Source organism: Idiotropiscis lumnitzeri, chromosome 10, assembly GCF_059441095.1.
Source record: "Idiotropiscis lumnitzeri isolate Australia: NSW breed Sydney's pygmy pipehorse chromosome 10, RoL_Ilum_1.0, whole genome shotgun sequence".
In the NCBI taxonomy this organism is placed as follows: domain Eukaryota; kingdom Metazoa; phylum Chordata; class Actinopteri; order Syngnathiformes; family Syngnathidae; genus Idiotropiscis; species Idiotropiscis lumnitzeri.
Genome location: NC_142400.1, coordinates 1,228,224 through 1,244,276, shown reverse-complemented (window position 1 = coordinate 1,244,276; position 16,053 = coordinate 1,228,224). Strand labels below are relative to the sequence as shown.

The following is a 16,053-nucleotide window of genomic DNA, read 5'->3' as shown; positions in this document are numbered from 1 at the left end:
TAACCGCTGAAGTCAAAACAATAATTTCAGTTTGTGTGCTTTTGTCATCAAGTTCAGTGGTTCTAAAACTTACGTACAACCTTGAAAAATACTCAGCTCTACAATTATACAGTTACCGCCGTAATTACCAACATTAAAATACAAAAGTGCACTCGGTTAATAAAAAACGAGGCCGAGGTAGTTAGGTAGCTGTAGTTACTGTTGCTGTCAATATGAATATCAATGAATATGAATATCATGTGACTGAAAGCTACAGAATTAAAAAAAAAAAAACTTCGAATCTGTCAGTTGCACCAGACAGCCGTCAGGGGGAGGCGCAAATGATGATGCAACACTGCCCCCTGCTGGAATGATTCCATATTACAACCACGCACTTGGGGAAATTATTTTAAAACCAAAACAAAACCTGCTATATAAATGAATAAAACTACGCGAATCGAGGTTAACCATAATATATTTAGATAGATGTATTACTCAAGTGTACAAAAAAAACATAACTTTGAACATAAATGTCAGGTGTTATATACATAAATCACGTACGCAAAAAAAGTTTGTAGTTTATCCAAACACTGATAGTTTTTTATGCGTCACATTTTCACCGCCACTCGAGAACGCGTATATGACTTATTCATATATACTTCCGGTCCACGCTGCCACTGCCCTCAACGCGCATGCTCATTGTCTGTTCTCCTTCCCTCCTCCACTTGCAGTCAACATGGCGGACGTCCTCGAACTTCACGAAGCGGGCGGCGAGGACTTTCCTATGGATGAGGATGGTGACTACAGCCTTCGTAATTGCGCTCAGTGCCGAGCGGAGAGTCGTTTAGTTAACGAACGGCACCCAAATAGGGCGGGTTTAGGTCGTGAAAAAAAGCGAGAGAACGAAAGAGGGACGCGTCGAATGCGTGCTAATGGGCCCGAGCTAACATGCTAACAACGCGCCGCCCGCTAGTCATTCAAACCGCTTTAGCCCTGCTGCACGTTTTATGTGATTGGATCGACAAAAAGAGAATGCCGTTTCATGTCATACACGTTCAGAGCCACCGCAGGAATTAAAGTGAAAACCTGATTGAATGACCACGTATGTTACTTTTTCACCCTCAGAAAGCATCCACAAGCTGAAAGAGAAAGCCAAGAAGAGGAAAGGACGAGGTTTTGGCTCTGGTGAGGAAGCACCGCGAGTTGATAGTCCTGCTGAAATGTGTGCTCGTGCTCATGTTTCCCATGTGCTTGTGTTGGTAGATGAAGGTGCCAGGTCCCGCATGAAAGAAGATTATGACACGGTGGAGCAGGATGGGGATGAGCCTGGCCCTCAGAGATGTGAGTGTTGCTGGTTTCAACAACAAAAACGCGATTTGATTTTAAAAAATGCTTTCAGATGACATGTAGTTGGTCTGTAGTGTCTGCGCACCCATTTTGTGCAAAGTCAAGCAACTACAAATATTTTTGACAGCAGGCCATTTGCAAAAATATCAAACTAAAGGAGAGAACTTATTATGTCATCGCAACCTCACTTGAACTGTATGACAGTTAAGATGGTTAAAGATTTGACATTTTCAATATTAAATACACAGCACCAAATAATATGGATAAAAAACATATGCCAGCAACTATTGCCAGTCTGCATGTGTTGCAGCACTGTTCATGTCCATTACTTAAAAGGTTGTCATTTCGTTATTCTGTTAACGGCGATTTGTATTGTGTGTTAAGTTGTGAAATTATTATGTACCTTACCCCGCACACATCACTTGTTTTGTGCACTAGCCGTGGAGGGTTGGATCCTGTTTGTGACGGGCGTGCACGAGGAGGCCACGGAGGAGGACATTCATGACAAGTTCTCAGAGTTCGGTGAGATCAAGAACTTGCACCTCAACCTGGATCGCAGGACGGGATACCTCAAGGTGAGACCATCCATACCAGCCGTTTATTTCTGTCCTCACTGCCTGGCCTACTGTCTACATCGGGTTATTTGGGGTAGACAAACCTGGACTTGAACTAAATATGTTTTCAACAATCTATGGAGAGAAAAATGAATTCAGTATAAAAGCAATGGGTAATTATTTTTGATAGCTCAAGATAGGTGTGTGCGCAAAGATTTGCTTTACGAGTGGTGCCATCGAGTACATGTGACGTCATGGTGAAAAGGAGTAGACGTTTTATTCTTTTGAACTTAACTGGCATTTACCACTGCCAGGGTTACGCTCTGGTGGAGTACGAAACCTACAAAGAGGCGCAGGCCGCCATGGAGGGCCTCAACGGGCAAGACATGATGGGCCAGCCCATCAGCGTGGACTGGGGCTTTGTCCGCGGACCTCCCAAGAACAGACGCAGGTGAGTCGGGGCTGTGGCCGGCTGGCGCTTGCGTGAAGACGCCAGGCCAGTTTGCTAATCCACGTGTGTGCTTTTTAGGACCGGCGGACGACGACGCAGCAGGAGCCCTGACAGGCGGCGGCGTTAAACAGGGGAATTGACGCCATACTTTCTGCGCCAATTTCGCTTCTTTTTCTTTCCGCTTTGTACACGGTTTGTGGTTCCAATATTATGCGTAGAAATCTCAAAAAATTTTTGTAACTTGCTCAGTTAATGTCACTATTTCCTAGAAAATCTTAATTCGTTTTTTTTGTTTGCATTTTATTGTGGCAAAGTGATTTTGTTTTGTATGACTTTCAACATTAAAGTTTTAAAAAGAACAAAAACTCGTCTTATTTTTATTTTTTAAACAAATATGATTAGCTCAAGCATGGCATCACAACAGGATGAAAAAGTTAAAGAAATTTATTTTGGCAAAGATTCATTTTGAATAGAATTTTATTTGTAGACGCCATAAGTATAATTTTTTATAGATTTCTGTTGTTTTTTATTTTAAAGAATTTATTTTGCTAATGAATTTTATTGAATATGTTTTGGTTTTACTAGTTTTTTTTGTCATTTTATACAATTTTATTCAGACATTTTTTTTTTAGAGTACTTTTTATTGGATTATTTTTACAAACTTTTCTTTTGGCTAAAACCACGTTTTCTTTTATTATTTAAGTAAGTTTCCAAGTTTATTTGCTACCTGTGACGTCAAAATTACATCATCCCGCATGACCTCATCAACTGGTTGCCTGATGATGCTGCGAAGCACCTGTCACTCTCCCCCCAGGAACGCGCTCATAGGCTGGTCCCGGAGAAACACCCCCTTGGCCCCTTTTTAGCCGCGTGCCAATCAACATCCACTTGGTCGGCTCCCTCCCGCCCCCATTTGTCAACCACAACGTCCATCAAAATGCTAGTCACGCGGCCACTGGCTAGCATCGGTGTCACCGGAAAGCGTTGTCGTCTCTGATTGGTCGTCTCGCGGTGTGGGCGGGCTTTTAGACTCGGTGTACGTTGTTGTTGTAAGTGGAGTGGAAATTACTTTGTGGCTGATGGTCCGGCTTGGGGATTTGACGCTCGGTTGCGACACGAGAAGATGCGCCAAAGTTAACCACTGTCCATTTTCACCGAGTGGGCGAAAGTAGGAGGACGGGAAGGATGAAAACATCCGCGGGGCTGAATAAGGTAAGAAGCAATTTGGCGGAGGGGGGAGTGGAAGCTCTCCTTGAGCTAAATGCTACAAGCTAGCTGCCGAATAGCCTCAGACTCAAAGAGCCACCAAAAATGACCACGTTCGCGACACATTAAAAGAAAAGAATAATTTGAATAAACAACATCTTCTTGGACGTGCTGAGTGGTGTTAAGCGCGCGTCGGCGTAGTTGGAAGACTCGTCTGGGAAAGCCGCATGCAGTCCATGCGCTCCAACGCCTCTTTTTTTATGTAAGCAACGTTGTACCTTCTTCGAACTACCCCCCCCTCGCCGAAAACAGCCGCAAAGACACAATACAAACAAATATCACTCGATATTTGATAACCACTTGTGTTTGCACTGCAATTCATTCCTCTCGCTTTTAAAAGTGGGACTTGTCACCATGTGTGGATCGACGCACACACGTCTGCCGGTGATGTAATCCAGACTTAAGGAGGCAAGGCGAGCGGTGAGCTCACTTGTCCTCTTCACTTCTTGCCTGTTTGTTTTGCGGCTCCAGGCAATAAAACAAGTGCAGCCTTCCTCGCTTATCAAGGCCGTGTTACACTCCTCAATTATTGACAAGTTGCCATCAAGGGCTCTTTTTAGGCCAGGACACACCTGCACACACAAAACAACAATAACAAAGAATTCTTGAAGTTGTGAGCAGAGCAGAGGTTGGCAGAGAAGCCACAAATTGTACTCAAGAGCACTAACAGATTACTTTACAAAAATAGCACTCAATTAAAAAAAGTAGTTACTTGAGTAAGTAAAAAAATATTCAAGTACTGAATAACTCGTTGGTAAATTCTTATTTATTGAATTCAGAACGTAAGAATCAACTCGACAAAAACCTAAAATGCCAATGTGCAAATTCAGATAGAGTATTTCCCAACAATATTTCTTATTGCAGTGGTCCCCAACCACCGACACCGGCCCGCAGCAGGTTGCACCGATGGAAAAACAAATAAAAACAAAACAACAACCCGAAACCAGCAGTACTTTCGGCTACTGTGGGCCGTAGCCAACGGCAACAAGAGAGCAACAGCCGTTTGTAGTTGAGATTCTTACGCCTTGTAAAGAGATTTTAAGGATCCCAAAACCTGGCCTTTTATTTACCAAACAAAATGTCAAACGACTTCCTGTTGGAGGAATGGAACCGCAACAGAGCCTTTTTTTTTTGCCTTTGACGCCCGCAGCCCATCGAGGCAAGCGCCCAAAACAGTTGAACGAAGTGAAATTCTCGCTGATGGGAATTTCACATCCAATTTGACACAATGGCCACGCTTTTTTTTTCTCAATCACGTTTGAACTCATTGACTGATGGGGACCTTCCGTCGCTCATCACGTGTACTTTCCAATGCGTGTCACGTAATGAGCGCATGTCAGACTGGTTGGCTGAGCCACCACGCCGGTGACGAGGCCACACCCAAGCGTGGCCGCATAGCTTCATTGCTGGGTGTTTGGCGCGAGCTCAGAAATATGCGGCCGGCCTCGCCTGCCAGTGCCGTGCCACAAGGATGCCGGAAGACGGGCCGGGCCGGGCCCCGCCGAAAAGTTGTCGATTCCGCATTCAAGTGTGCGGCAGAGATTGCTTATTTCATATTTAACGTCATTAGTTTATACGAGATTATTTTACCCTTCAATAAAAATGTAACTTTTTTTTGTAGTAAGCTTTTTTTTTGCAGTGTCAAATGTAACTAACCTTTGACATTTTTGCGCCTTTGTAGCTTGGGTCAGCGTCGCTGAACTTGGGCTGGCGTCGCCAACATGGCGTCGCACTGCTAACGTCACCCACTGATCACCATTTTTATTGATTTTCCACCACCACCGTACGAATCAAACCAGTAAAGCGTTAGTTGCGACTTTTTTTCTGCCGCGGTTCAATTTGAACTTTTTCAGACCAGTTGGCGGCGGACGGGTGTGGGGGGGGGACGCGGTGGTTGCTCTATGTGACGAGCGGTCTTGGTACGTTTATTGTTCCTCATTTTTGCTCACTTGTGTGTTTATCAATATTAGCCTTTTGCAACGTAGACAATTTGCATCTTGACATTTGTCAACTGAAAGTTTTTTTGTTTTTTTTTCAACTGTGCAGCCCAAGACGGCCCGCTTCAAAGTGCACTGGGCCGCTGGTTTAATGAAGCTGGTGTGCAAGCTTTTGGGCGGCACCATCTACGTTGCTGTCAAAGGGAAAGGCGGAAAAATGGACACCCCCATAACGCCCCCAGCGCCCCCCTTTTTTGGGGCCTTAAGTTCATATTGGGTCCCAAAAATGCAAATAAGTGAGGCGTTCTTTCCATAACGGGTCGCCGGTAGCTGTGAACGCTGAACTGTGACCAAGCGCCACTTTGTACTTTCTAACTTTCCCATATTTGCCCGGTGATTGGTTGGCAACCAATCCAGGTGCAACTTTCCTGCGACTTTGGCCTCTGGGCTTGCTGTTGCTTTATTGCCTTGCGACTCGCCAGTCTTGTATTTGCTGCGCACACACACACACACACACACTGGCGCTGCGCGGACGTGTCCTACTAACCCGAGCGACGGGGCCACTTACTTATTAATGTGACCGCATTTGAGCACTCTCGTGGGAATGCGGCGAAATGGGCCCCGACGCTGCAAGTGACACTGGAGTCGTCGGCCGCACGCTCGCTGGCTTAGCGAGCGGCTGCTTGCGGCTGTCCGTCCACGGAGACAAATTTAACATGGCTTGCCCTAACGTGTCCCCCGCCAAAGACGAGACGCCACCACCGGCTTGCTTGTTCGGTTCTCTCGGTTAGAAGTGGAAGACAAAAGCCGTTAGCCGGATGCTTCGACTCCATTCCAATAACACTTTTGAATCATTTAAAAAAAAAAAAAAAAAAAAGTCTGACGCAAAATCTCTACCCTGAAAGTTAGTTTTAGTCGTGCGACCTTGTGAAAGGTTTCGTTCAGACGATGCAAAAGTGAAAGTCGAAGAATGTTCAACCCACAATTAAATTGTCAACAAAAGTCTTTCAAGAAGAACGCAAGACATCGTTTCATTGCTGTTCATTCGTTATCGGGCTTTCTCACCCTTTTGTCGTCAAAGACCAATTGGAAAGGAAAGTCTTGCTCGCTCGCTCGCTCGCTCTCACTTCGTCTTGTTTTGCTCCCTAAAATAGCCTTTGCGTTTAATTAGCCGGCAAGTTGCGCAGCAGGTTGGAGGAGATGCAACGATGGAATTGTTGATATGAGCACAAGCAGCAATTAGGTGTTCACCTGCACAATTTGTCCTCCAGCGGCAACTTTTTCCATTCGGAATGTCTTGGAACTCAGCGGTCGAATCCAAAACAGTACGGACAATCGTGTAGAAGTTGTCAGTGAACGAGCGGAGCAGAGAGAGAAAAAAAGTGTAATTGCACTTCCACTCCAGCAGTTGGCAGTGCCGCTCTCGTTGCCTATTGTGTGCCGCGAGTATTAACCCGACAGTGTTGCTTTGTTTTGCTACGAGTTGACAATGTGAATTGCAGTAAACAAACCCTGGTGCAAAATCTCTACCCTGAAAGTTTGCAGGAAGTGCCTCTTGGCAAATTGTGGCCCAACCGAAGCCTCGCTGGCATGCGGCGGCCCGACGATGGGTGTGTGCGGAATATCTGACATCAGCCTGGTTGTGTGTGCGCCCATGCACGCATGTATTTGCCAGAGCAGGAATGTGACGCGCTACATCGGTCACACGGCCGCAGACAGAAAATCGTATTCATCGCGATAGGCGGGGAGGAACAACATGGGCTCAAAGTCGCCCCACGTGAATGCGTTGACACAACCCACTCGCTTTGCTTTTTGATTTTTTTCCCCCCACCTTTTTCCTGTTCCTCTGTCATAGCAACTTGATTATCGAGTGGAATTGCTTCCGTCACCAAGCTCAGAACTCAAATTAGGTGACATTTTTTCCCCCCCATTGAAATGCTCTTAATCAAGGCCACCAAAAAGCCGCCACGGTTTTTATTGGATTAATTGTTGCGAAGGTGCACATACAAATAATCAACAATTGCAACATTTATTCGATTAATTGTTTCAAGACCTTGTTTAACTAAGACATAATTCGATTGCCCAACTCCTTGCAAGCGCAGCCTCTCAACGATCAGTTTTTGATTTCGATTTCGATTTCTGCAGTCGGCCGTGAAAGCTTGCTGATTATTTTTGTGTTCTTTCAAAATCGGACGTTAGCATCGTTTACTTTGGAAAACAATGCTCATCAGGGCTGGACGTCCCGGCTGTTGTAATGCAGAATTCCATCCTAGGGGGCGCAACACAAGCGCACGCTGCGGCTTCTTTGACTTGCTGACTTACTCCGCTTGAACTTGTTGTCCTCCTTCCCCCAGGAGAGAACGTACCTGCCCCCGGAAAAAGAGATGGCCCGGCTCGGACGACCCGTACTGCAGAGACAAGACGACGTGAGCCAAGGTGAGGCCATTGCTGTTTTCAAAAATAAAAATGGTGTCCGTCGGTGCCTGGAAGGACTGAGAAGTTTCGTCGGTACAGGCCCGGTTCGTGAAGCAAAAACCCACTTCGGTCACTGCTTAGTCCGTCAGTTCTTAAAAGTTTCTCATCATTCGTCAGCAAAATAGGCGACTTAACGGACCTTCCTTCAGTATTTATTTTTATTTTTCCTCAGCTGCTGAAGGGCATCAGACGAGGGGCGTCCCGGCCCGCGACGCCTCGCCCGTGGCTGCCTCCCTGACGCGCACAAACGCCTCCAGCCCTGCGGGGGGCAGCGACGAGCAACTGCTGAACACGCCCGAGTTCACCTTCCAGCTGCCTGACCTCAGCATGTACCAGGACGACTTCCAGGTCAGCGAGCGGGACCTGATTGAGAAGTCCATGATGGTGGCCCTCGAGCACGCCGGTAAGACAGACCACGCAAAGGCTTCGTGGTCAACAACCACCACAGCTTTTGGACAAAATAAACACCAGAAAATGAGTTTGAACAGATTTGACTTTATTCCCATAACCTTCGGACTTTAAAGAGAGAGTGACCTAATATCAGAAATATTTCTGTTTAAAAAAATAAAATAAAATAATTAAAATCAACCAGAATTTACAAACTTAGATTTTTGTAAAAAAAAACAAATAAATGCAATTCTTTATTTCATACATATATTCAGCGTTGTACTGTTGCAAATGTTGAAAAAACGTACAAATTTATGAGCATTAATTTCATCTCGTGACGTAATGTAATTTTCTAATGAAAATACAAGAAAATTTGCTGACACTAACTTTTGCGACTCTGTTCCCCTCACGAAGGGCTTCTCAAATAGTGGGCCGGCCCCCCCCCCCCCCCGCCCCGAGGGGTCGCGGTGCAATGCGTGCGACCCTGGGGAACATGTTTTTTTCCGCCGTACTCCAATAAAGTGTAATTGCACATCCAGTCCAGTAGTTGGCAGTGGCGCTCTGCTGAAATGTGCGCTTGCTCAATGAATGTTTGGATACAAGAAACGCTTAGTTTAAAGTAACATTTATATTTGTGCTGAAAATTGCTGAATCGTGATTAGAATATTGATCAAAAATAATTGAGATTATCTTTTCGGTCATTGTCGTGCTGTCACACGTGCGACGACTCCTTCTGGTCGAGATCCGGCTCGCTTCCCCGACATTCCAACTTAGTAACGTGAAAAATAATGCGATGAGCTTGAAAACTTGATTGTGCCGTTATTCCTTGTCGCCAAATATTCATTTGTGGTGTTTGTCTGCAGGGCGCCTGAACTGGTGGACCAAAGTGGTTCCCAACTGTCAGAGTTTGCTTCCTCTGACGACCACCGGAGACGGAAACTGCCTGCTGCACGCCGCCTCGCTCGGTCAGCCTTTCAGTCGGCATTTGTAGACGTGCTTTTAACATACGCCAGACAGATCATAGAAATATACGCACGGGAATATATTCTTTATCCTCTCCAAAAGACGACTAACTTTATTGCAGTTTAGTAGTTGTGAAACTCCTCTTTGTTTGTCTGCATGACTGTATTATACTGCCCCTTGTGGCCAATTTGTAAACGCCAAAAGGAGTTCCAGTGATTTCAAAATGAGGTGGAGGCTTTAAAACGGACTAATGGCTCCCTTTTCATTCATTTTGATGGCGAATGACAGCGTTTGAGTCGCGCGCCAGCCTCCATTCAACTGTTATCTCACTTGACACGGTTCCGTTTGTCCTACTCCTGGACTCGAGCCGCATGTGTGATGGAGCGCTCTTCTCGTGGGATTGTGCTCAGGCATGTGGGGCTGTCACGACCGCGACCTGTCGCTACGCAAGGCGCTGCACGAGCAGATGGATCACGGCGACGAGCAGGAGGCCCTCAAGCGCCGCTGGAGGTGGCAGCTGACCCAGCAGAATAAAGAGGTCCGTCCGTCCGTCCACAACACAGATCCAGTAACATTACAACTTATCCCCAAATGATGACTTTTTTCCTTAAAAAGTAACGTCTAAATTGTCCGGCAAATCGGCATATAAATCAAATTTTGTAGCAAAATGTCGTTCCCGAATGGAAGGACTTTTACAACTTTATTGTTCTTGTGTAACAACTTTTCTTGTAAAAAAAAAAAAAAATTTTTCCATCAGTTTTCTGCATGTGTTTTTGCACGCTTTCGTCGCAGCGAGCGAATATTGACTTTGAACACGTTGTCTCATTTGCATTTCGAAGAGCCTCATCACGCTCGCCACCACAAAAGTGATCAAAAGTTTGCGCTGCAGGTTGAGCAGGTCTTTATTTTGACAAGCCGCCGACTCACGCTTGTTTGACTTTCTGTTTTGTTGCCGTGGCCCTGCTAACATGCAACTCAAGTCAGTGGAGTGGCTTGACCAAAAAGTCCGATCGCATTTTCTGTCTGATTATTTTTTTTTTTCTTTTCAAAAAATGGCTGCCCCAATTTTTTTTTTTTCCTCGTGTCGGTCGCACCGAGGGCTACGGCGGAAAGATGAAACGAGCGGCTCTCCGGCCGTGGGTTGTGAGAATCCTGGGCTAGCCGATATTTTGTGACACTTGAAGAATCGGGACGAAATGCACTAAAGTGGCCGGCAATACGGGGAGCTCCGCAAATGATGCGGTTAACGCGCGCGTGTCCTTTGCAGTCGGGCCTGGTGTACAGCGAGGAGGAGTGGCAAAAGGAGTGGAACGAGCTGCTGAAACTGGCTTCCAGCGAGCCCCGGGTCAACTACAGCAACCACGTCAACAGCAGGTGAGCGCCGACGCCCGTCCGTGGCCTTTGCGGCCCGCCGGCACTCACGCCCGCTCGCCGTCGCCCCCTACAGGGGGGAGTCCTCAGACGAGCCCGTGTACGAGAGCCTGGAGGAGTTCCACGTGTTCGTCCTGGCCCACGTCCTCAAGCGACCCATCGTGGTGGTGGCCGACACCATGCTGAGGGACTCTGGAGGAGAAGGTGGGAAGATTTGGTGGCATTTTGGCCGATATGTTTTTTCCTGCTGAGATAGATGCCAATTATATTTGGCAGAGGAAAAAAAAAATTCTGCGATCTGCCAATGAATTCAAAAGCTATCTGGAGCCTATTTATCCAAGTGCTTGTTTGTCCCACCGCAGCGTTTGCCCCCATCCCGTTCGGTGGCATCTTCCTGCCTTTGGAGGTGGCGTCCACCATGTGCCACCGCTCTCCGCTGGTGCTGGCCTACGACCAGGCTCACTTTTCGGCGCTGGTGCCCATGGAGCAGAAGGACGGCTCGGCCGAGCAAGGTGATTCTCTTTTACGCGCCGGGCGCTTTACTACTGATGACACGTCAAGACCTGCACAGGTTGCAAAAAAAAATACAAATAAAAAAGTCAGCAAATTATTTTGACAAAGGAACGTACACACATCTGTTTGCAAATATGTCCGGAAGATTTGGAAGACGTGGCTGGGGAGCGGGAAGTTCAAATGGCAGTAAAAAGTCAAGGAAAAAATATTGCACCCAATTCCGAAAGTAATTGTACACACTTAGTTGGTCGTCATGGGTGTGTTTTGTTGCGTTTCAGTGGTGATCCCGCTCACGGATTCGGAGCACAAAATGCTTCCTCTTCACTTTGCCGTGGATCCGGGACAAGATTGGGAGTGGGGCAAAGACGACACCAACAACAAGAAGCTTGGCAGGTGCTGCCTTGATTCCCATTCGCAGTCTCATTATTATTATTTTTATTTATTTATTTATTATTTTTCTTCTTCTCATTATTATCCCAAGCAAATGAGCCCTCCTTTGTTTTTATCGCCAAAAGCTCCACCGGCTAAACCTCATGTGAGCCATGTTTGCTTGCAGTATATTTTTCCAATTTACACCAAAAATCAGTGGAGTACGTACCTAGATTTTTATTTTAGTTTTTTTTTTTTTTTCAACTCACACTGTCCTTTTCAATCAAAGTGGAATTTTATTCCTCTAATTTTACAAATTATTTTTAATCTCTTCATGTTTTTGACAAGTGTGACTTTAATCCACTCACGTTATGATTTCTTAGTTTATGAAATTTTTGATTTTTTTTTTTTTTTCAAACAACTTTATCCCCCTTCCTTCCTTTTTTTTGTGTGTAATGCCGAATATGACATTTTTTCCGACTTAATTCTTCAAATTTTTCTTGAAAAGCTAAACTGGAAGCTCCCGAGCCGCGCTTTAAGTGTGTAGCGACGTCATGTGTCCCGATTTAGGTCCAGATTAGCGACACTTGCTCACCAGATTAACTCTTAAATCGTTTCTATGAATGGAGCGGAGAAACTCTGAAATAACCTCACACTTGATCTTCCTGTGCCCGAGACCACGCTTGTTTTTTTCTTTTGGTTTGGTTCATTTCTTGTTCGAGTTGAAAGAAGACGGTGGCAAAGCACGTCTTCACATGAATTCAGAAATGAGTTTTGGGCACACATTTTAGGTTAGGCCTTGAATTTTGTATTTTTTTGTCTTACATCACCTATTTTTTTTTTTCAATTTTGACAGCATTTACTTTCACTTTTTATTGATCCAAGCAAAAGGCTTGACGCCCCGTTCCATCGAATATAACGCCACCTCATCCTCTTCTTAGTGTGACTTTGTCGTTGGAAGCGAAGCTCCAGATGCTTCACAGCTACATGACCGTCAACTGGCTGCCGCTGCCCTGCGAGGTGAGGACGGATGCCGGATGCTCACACAACTTACACATTCTGCTCTGAGATACTTGGAGGAAAAAAAATCAACCCAAGTACGCAAATTGGAATTTGTTTAGATCCAAAATGTGGTACACCAGACCACCAAGGCAGTGGCGAATGATTTTTTTAATATCATCTTGGACAAGTCACGCCTGAGTCATTTCGGACCAAATTATCGACTCTTAACACACCTCCGACCACTTGTGATCTTGTACAAAAAATCGAATACCACATAAGAGTGTCTGGTTTTTTTTCGTTCTTGGTCAGGGTGGGGCCTAACTCTTATTTGGTTTCCTTCCAGCAAGCGCCGCTGGCCCAGCCCGAATCGCCCACGGCGTCGGCCGGAGACGACGCCCGCACGCCTCCAGACTCCGGTGAGTCGGACAAGGAGTCGGTCAGCGGCAGCTCCAACGGCAACGGAGACGTCGGCCTCGCGGGATCCGCGGTGAACGGCGCCGCACCCTTGGCCAAGAACAACTCGTCTGCCTCGTCGTCCTCCTCCAACGGCGGCGCGCCCACCGCCGGACAAAAAGACAAAGCCAAGAAGGAGAAGGACAAGAAGAAGGCCGAGTCGGTGGCCAACAAACTGGGCAGCTTCGGCAAGACGCTGGGCAGCAAGCTCAAGCGCAACGTGGGCGGTCTCATGACGGGCAAGAATGGCGGCGCCGGACACGGCAAGAAGGAGAGCGGGCTCAAAAAGAAGGAAGCCAAGGACGGCGCTCCTTCTTCGCCCCGCGTGTCTGAAGACTCCGGCAAGGGCTCGCCCTCGTCGGGCAGCGAGCGTCTCAACGGCACGAGCGGCGGCGCGGAGGGCGAGGCCTACAAGTACGGCGCCGACGTCAAGGTCAGCCTGGGCATCATAAAGGCGGCCATGCACGGCGAGAGGAAGTTCGTGTTCGCCGGCATGCTGACCACCGACAACCAGCACCCGCTGCGGAAGCAGAGGATCCAACGCTACCTCACCGAGGTGGAGGAGCGCTCCCGGGCCGAGCAGGAGCAGCGGCGCGAGGCAGAGCGCAAGGGCGTGGCCTACGTGGCGGTGCCGCCTAAAAACGCTCCGGTGGCCGTTGAGCTGACTGAGAACCCGTCGCCCTCGTTCAACCCGCTCAAGACGTCCCTACTCAGCCCGTCCATGTACTCTGGCGCGATGCCCATCCCGCGCCCCTCGCTGGCGGACCAGCCGCCCTCTGCCACGAACCTCCACATGCACTACGTGGATACTCGGCGCCAGCTGGCCGGCGGCTCGCCGGCAGCCTCGTACCCGTCGTACCCGTCGTACATCACCCTTCCGAGGCACTGCTGCGCGACGCCGCTCGGCAACGCCAACGCACTTCGCTCCCACTCGAATAATAACGATGCGGCGCCCTCGTACCCGCCCGAGCTCATTCCGCCAGACTATAACGGGTTCTGCCCGTCCAACAACTTCCTGGATCCCGGCGGTTCGCTTCCGCCATCGCGCCACTACTCTCTGGGCAGCGTGGGCGCTCTACCCGGCCTCTGTCGGACGCCCAACTGCGTCTACTACGGACTCCCCGAGACGGGCAATTACTGCTCGTCCTGCTACCGCAATAACAAGGACTCTGAGCCCGCCATCCAGAGGTTCTGACCCGGATTGCCCCTGACGAGAGTGGCCTTCTTCGGTTCAGTTTGGGCACAATCGGCGAGCGCTTCCTGGCTCGGGAAGAGACGCGGTCCCTCGGGTGGGTTCCCCATCCCTTGAAATCTGCACTGGTGTTACATTTTTGCTGCGGCGTCCGAGTGTGTGCGCGCATGGGTGACAAATTGTGTATGAAAATGTGTTTGCCGCAGGCTCGTCCTCCTGATCCCACTTCAAGTCCTGGCCTCTGTCACCTCCTAGTGGAGAGAATGTAAATGACAGGACAGGCGCCTGCACAGTCATAAGCGCGGGACGGGCGAGTGCTTAAAGAGACCGTGTCACCGCAAACGGTATAAGCAAGCCGTTTGAGCATTTCGTGGATCGAAGTGTCTGACTTGTGAGGACAGAGTGTGTACTCGTACGCGGACCTTTTGGCGTAAAGGCTTCATGGAATTCTGTTTGAGCGTTTTTTTCGTTATCCATCTTAAGGTCATAGTAGTAAGCAAGAAAAGAGGCGCTCGTGGAAAAATGTGGACTGGTACAACACAGTCAGTGCACCGAAGTGTCATATATGGTGAAGTCAAAAAGACGATATGGTTCGAGTGCTCAAACGGCTTTCTGGACAAGGGGTTCGATTTTTACACTACTGCTTGTGTACGGCAGGGAAAACTGCACCGTGGAAAAGATGTTGAACCCGAACACAAAAATAATGAGAACGGCTTTGCACTGATCGGACCTGGTACCGGGTCCCATTTGACCGGCTCACTTAGTTCTTAGTCACAGTTGTTCGCGCTGTGAAGTCCAGTCTTCCGTGTCCGTTTCCACCAAGAGGTCCACTTTGGTACTTGTGGGTTCACTTGGATTTGTGTGGTTTTGCAAAGGTTGGAGTACTCAAGGGGGGTCCTGGTTGGAAAAAGGCCTGCAGAGCACTTGGGGGGGGGGGGGGGGACTCAGGGTTTATCATCGAGGCAGAGAAAGACCAAAACCGCAATCCGCCCGTCTCACATTCATCGTCTCAAGTCCACAAAGACCGAAATTTTCAAAGTTTTCTTCTTGACTTGGCTTCCAAACCTAAATTCGTTCGTCTCAAGTTGTCAAAGTCTTCGACCTTTGCTCTCTCTCATGTCCTCAAATTCTTGCTCTCGAGTCCTCAAAGTTTTGATGCTCTTACTTTGTCTGGAGTGGTCAAAGTGCCAGTGAAATTGCGCCCCCAAGTGGCGGAGTTCAAGTATCTTTGGGTCTTGTTCACGAGATGGGTGCAGCGTCTGCCGTCACGCGGACTTTGTATCGGTCTGTCGTGGTGAAGAAGAAGCTGCTCTCGATTTGCCGGCAGAGCTAAATTCCTAAGCCGATGTGTGGTCGTGAAGAAACAAGGAAAGCTTGCGGGTCTGTAGCGGCCAATCAGACAGCAGCGCCCGTCTCTACCTTTCAGCTACTTCGACAAATAACACCAAAAACTCCAAATGAGTTTGAAAGCGAAGTGTCCCGCTTGGCGGAAACGAGGCTCCCTCTGACATCACAGCACTGACGGCGTCTCGGCTCTCGAGGACCACAAACTTTTTTCTTTTTTTTTTGTCCCACCCGCTTTATCCGCAAAGTTTTTCTGCACAAACCCAAGCACTTTTGGTCGGGACCTCCCCAAGGCTTCGGTGCTCGTCTCAAGCGGAACTTTGCCACCTTGGCGTTTACCGCTCCATGTGTTGAGCGTTCCGTTTCATTCTTCCGCGTTCTCGCCAGCTGAAGCTCCTTGTACAAGTCTGCTCTTTGCTCTCACTAGTAACGCAAGTCAGCACACTAGTA

At 47.8% G+C, this 16,053-nt stretch overlaps 2 protein-coding genes across 2 annotated transcripts; both read left to right on the top strand.

Annotated features, from left to right (window-relative positions):
- The first annotated feature begins 619 nt into the window (after positions 1-619).
- On the top strand, positions 620-2,696 carry rbm8a (RNA binding motif protein 8A). Its single transcript, XM_088307747.1, has 6 exons — positions 620-776; positions 1,105-1,164; positions 1,243-1,320; positions 1,765-1,901; positions 2,195-2,331; positions 2,410-2,696. Exons 1-6 carry the CDS (start codon positions 620-622, stop codon positions 2,456-2,458), a joined length of 618 nt encoding a protein of 205 aa, XP_088163873.1. The 3' UTR covers positions 2,459-2,696.
- Positions 2,697-6,148: 3,452 nt separating this feature from the next.
- otud7b (OTU deubiquitinase 7B) lies at positions 6,149-15,174 on the top strand. Its single transcript, XM_088306647.1, has 11 exons — positions 6,149-6,320; positions 7,857-7,970; positions 8,182-8,412; positions 9,260-9,361; positions 9,770-9,897; positions 10,627-10,733; positions 10,807-10,934; positions 11,093-11,242; positions 11,522-11,636; positions 12,554-12,632; positions 12,958-15,174. The coding sequence occupies exons 1-11, from the start codon at positions 6,149-6,151 to the stop codon at positions 14,260-14,262; spliced, it is 2,631 nt and encodes an 876-aa protein (XP_088162773.1). The 3' UTR covers positions 14,263-15,174.
- Positions 15,175-16,053: the final 879 nt, after the last annotated feature.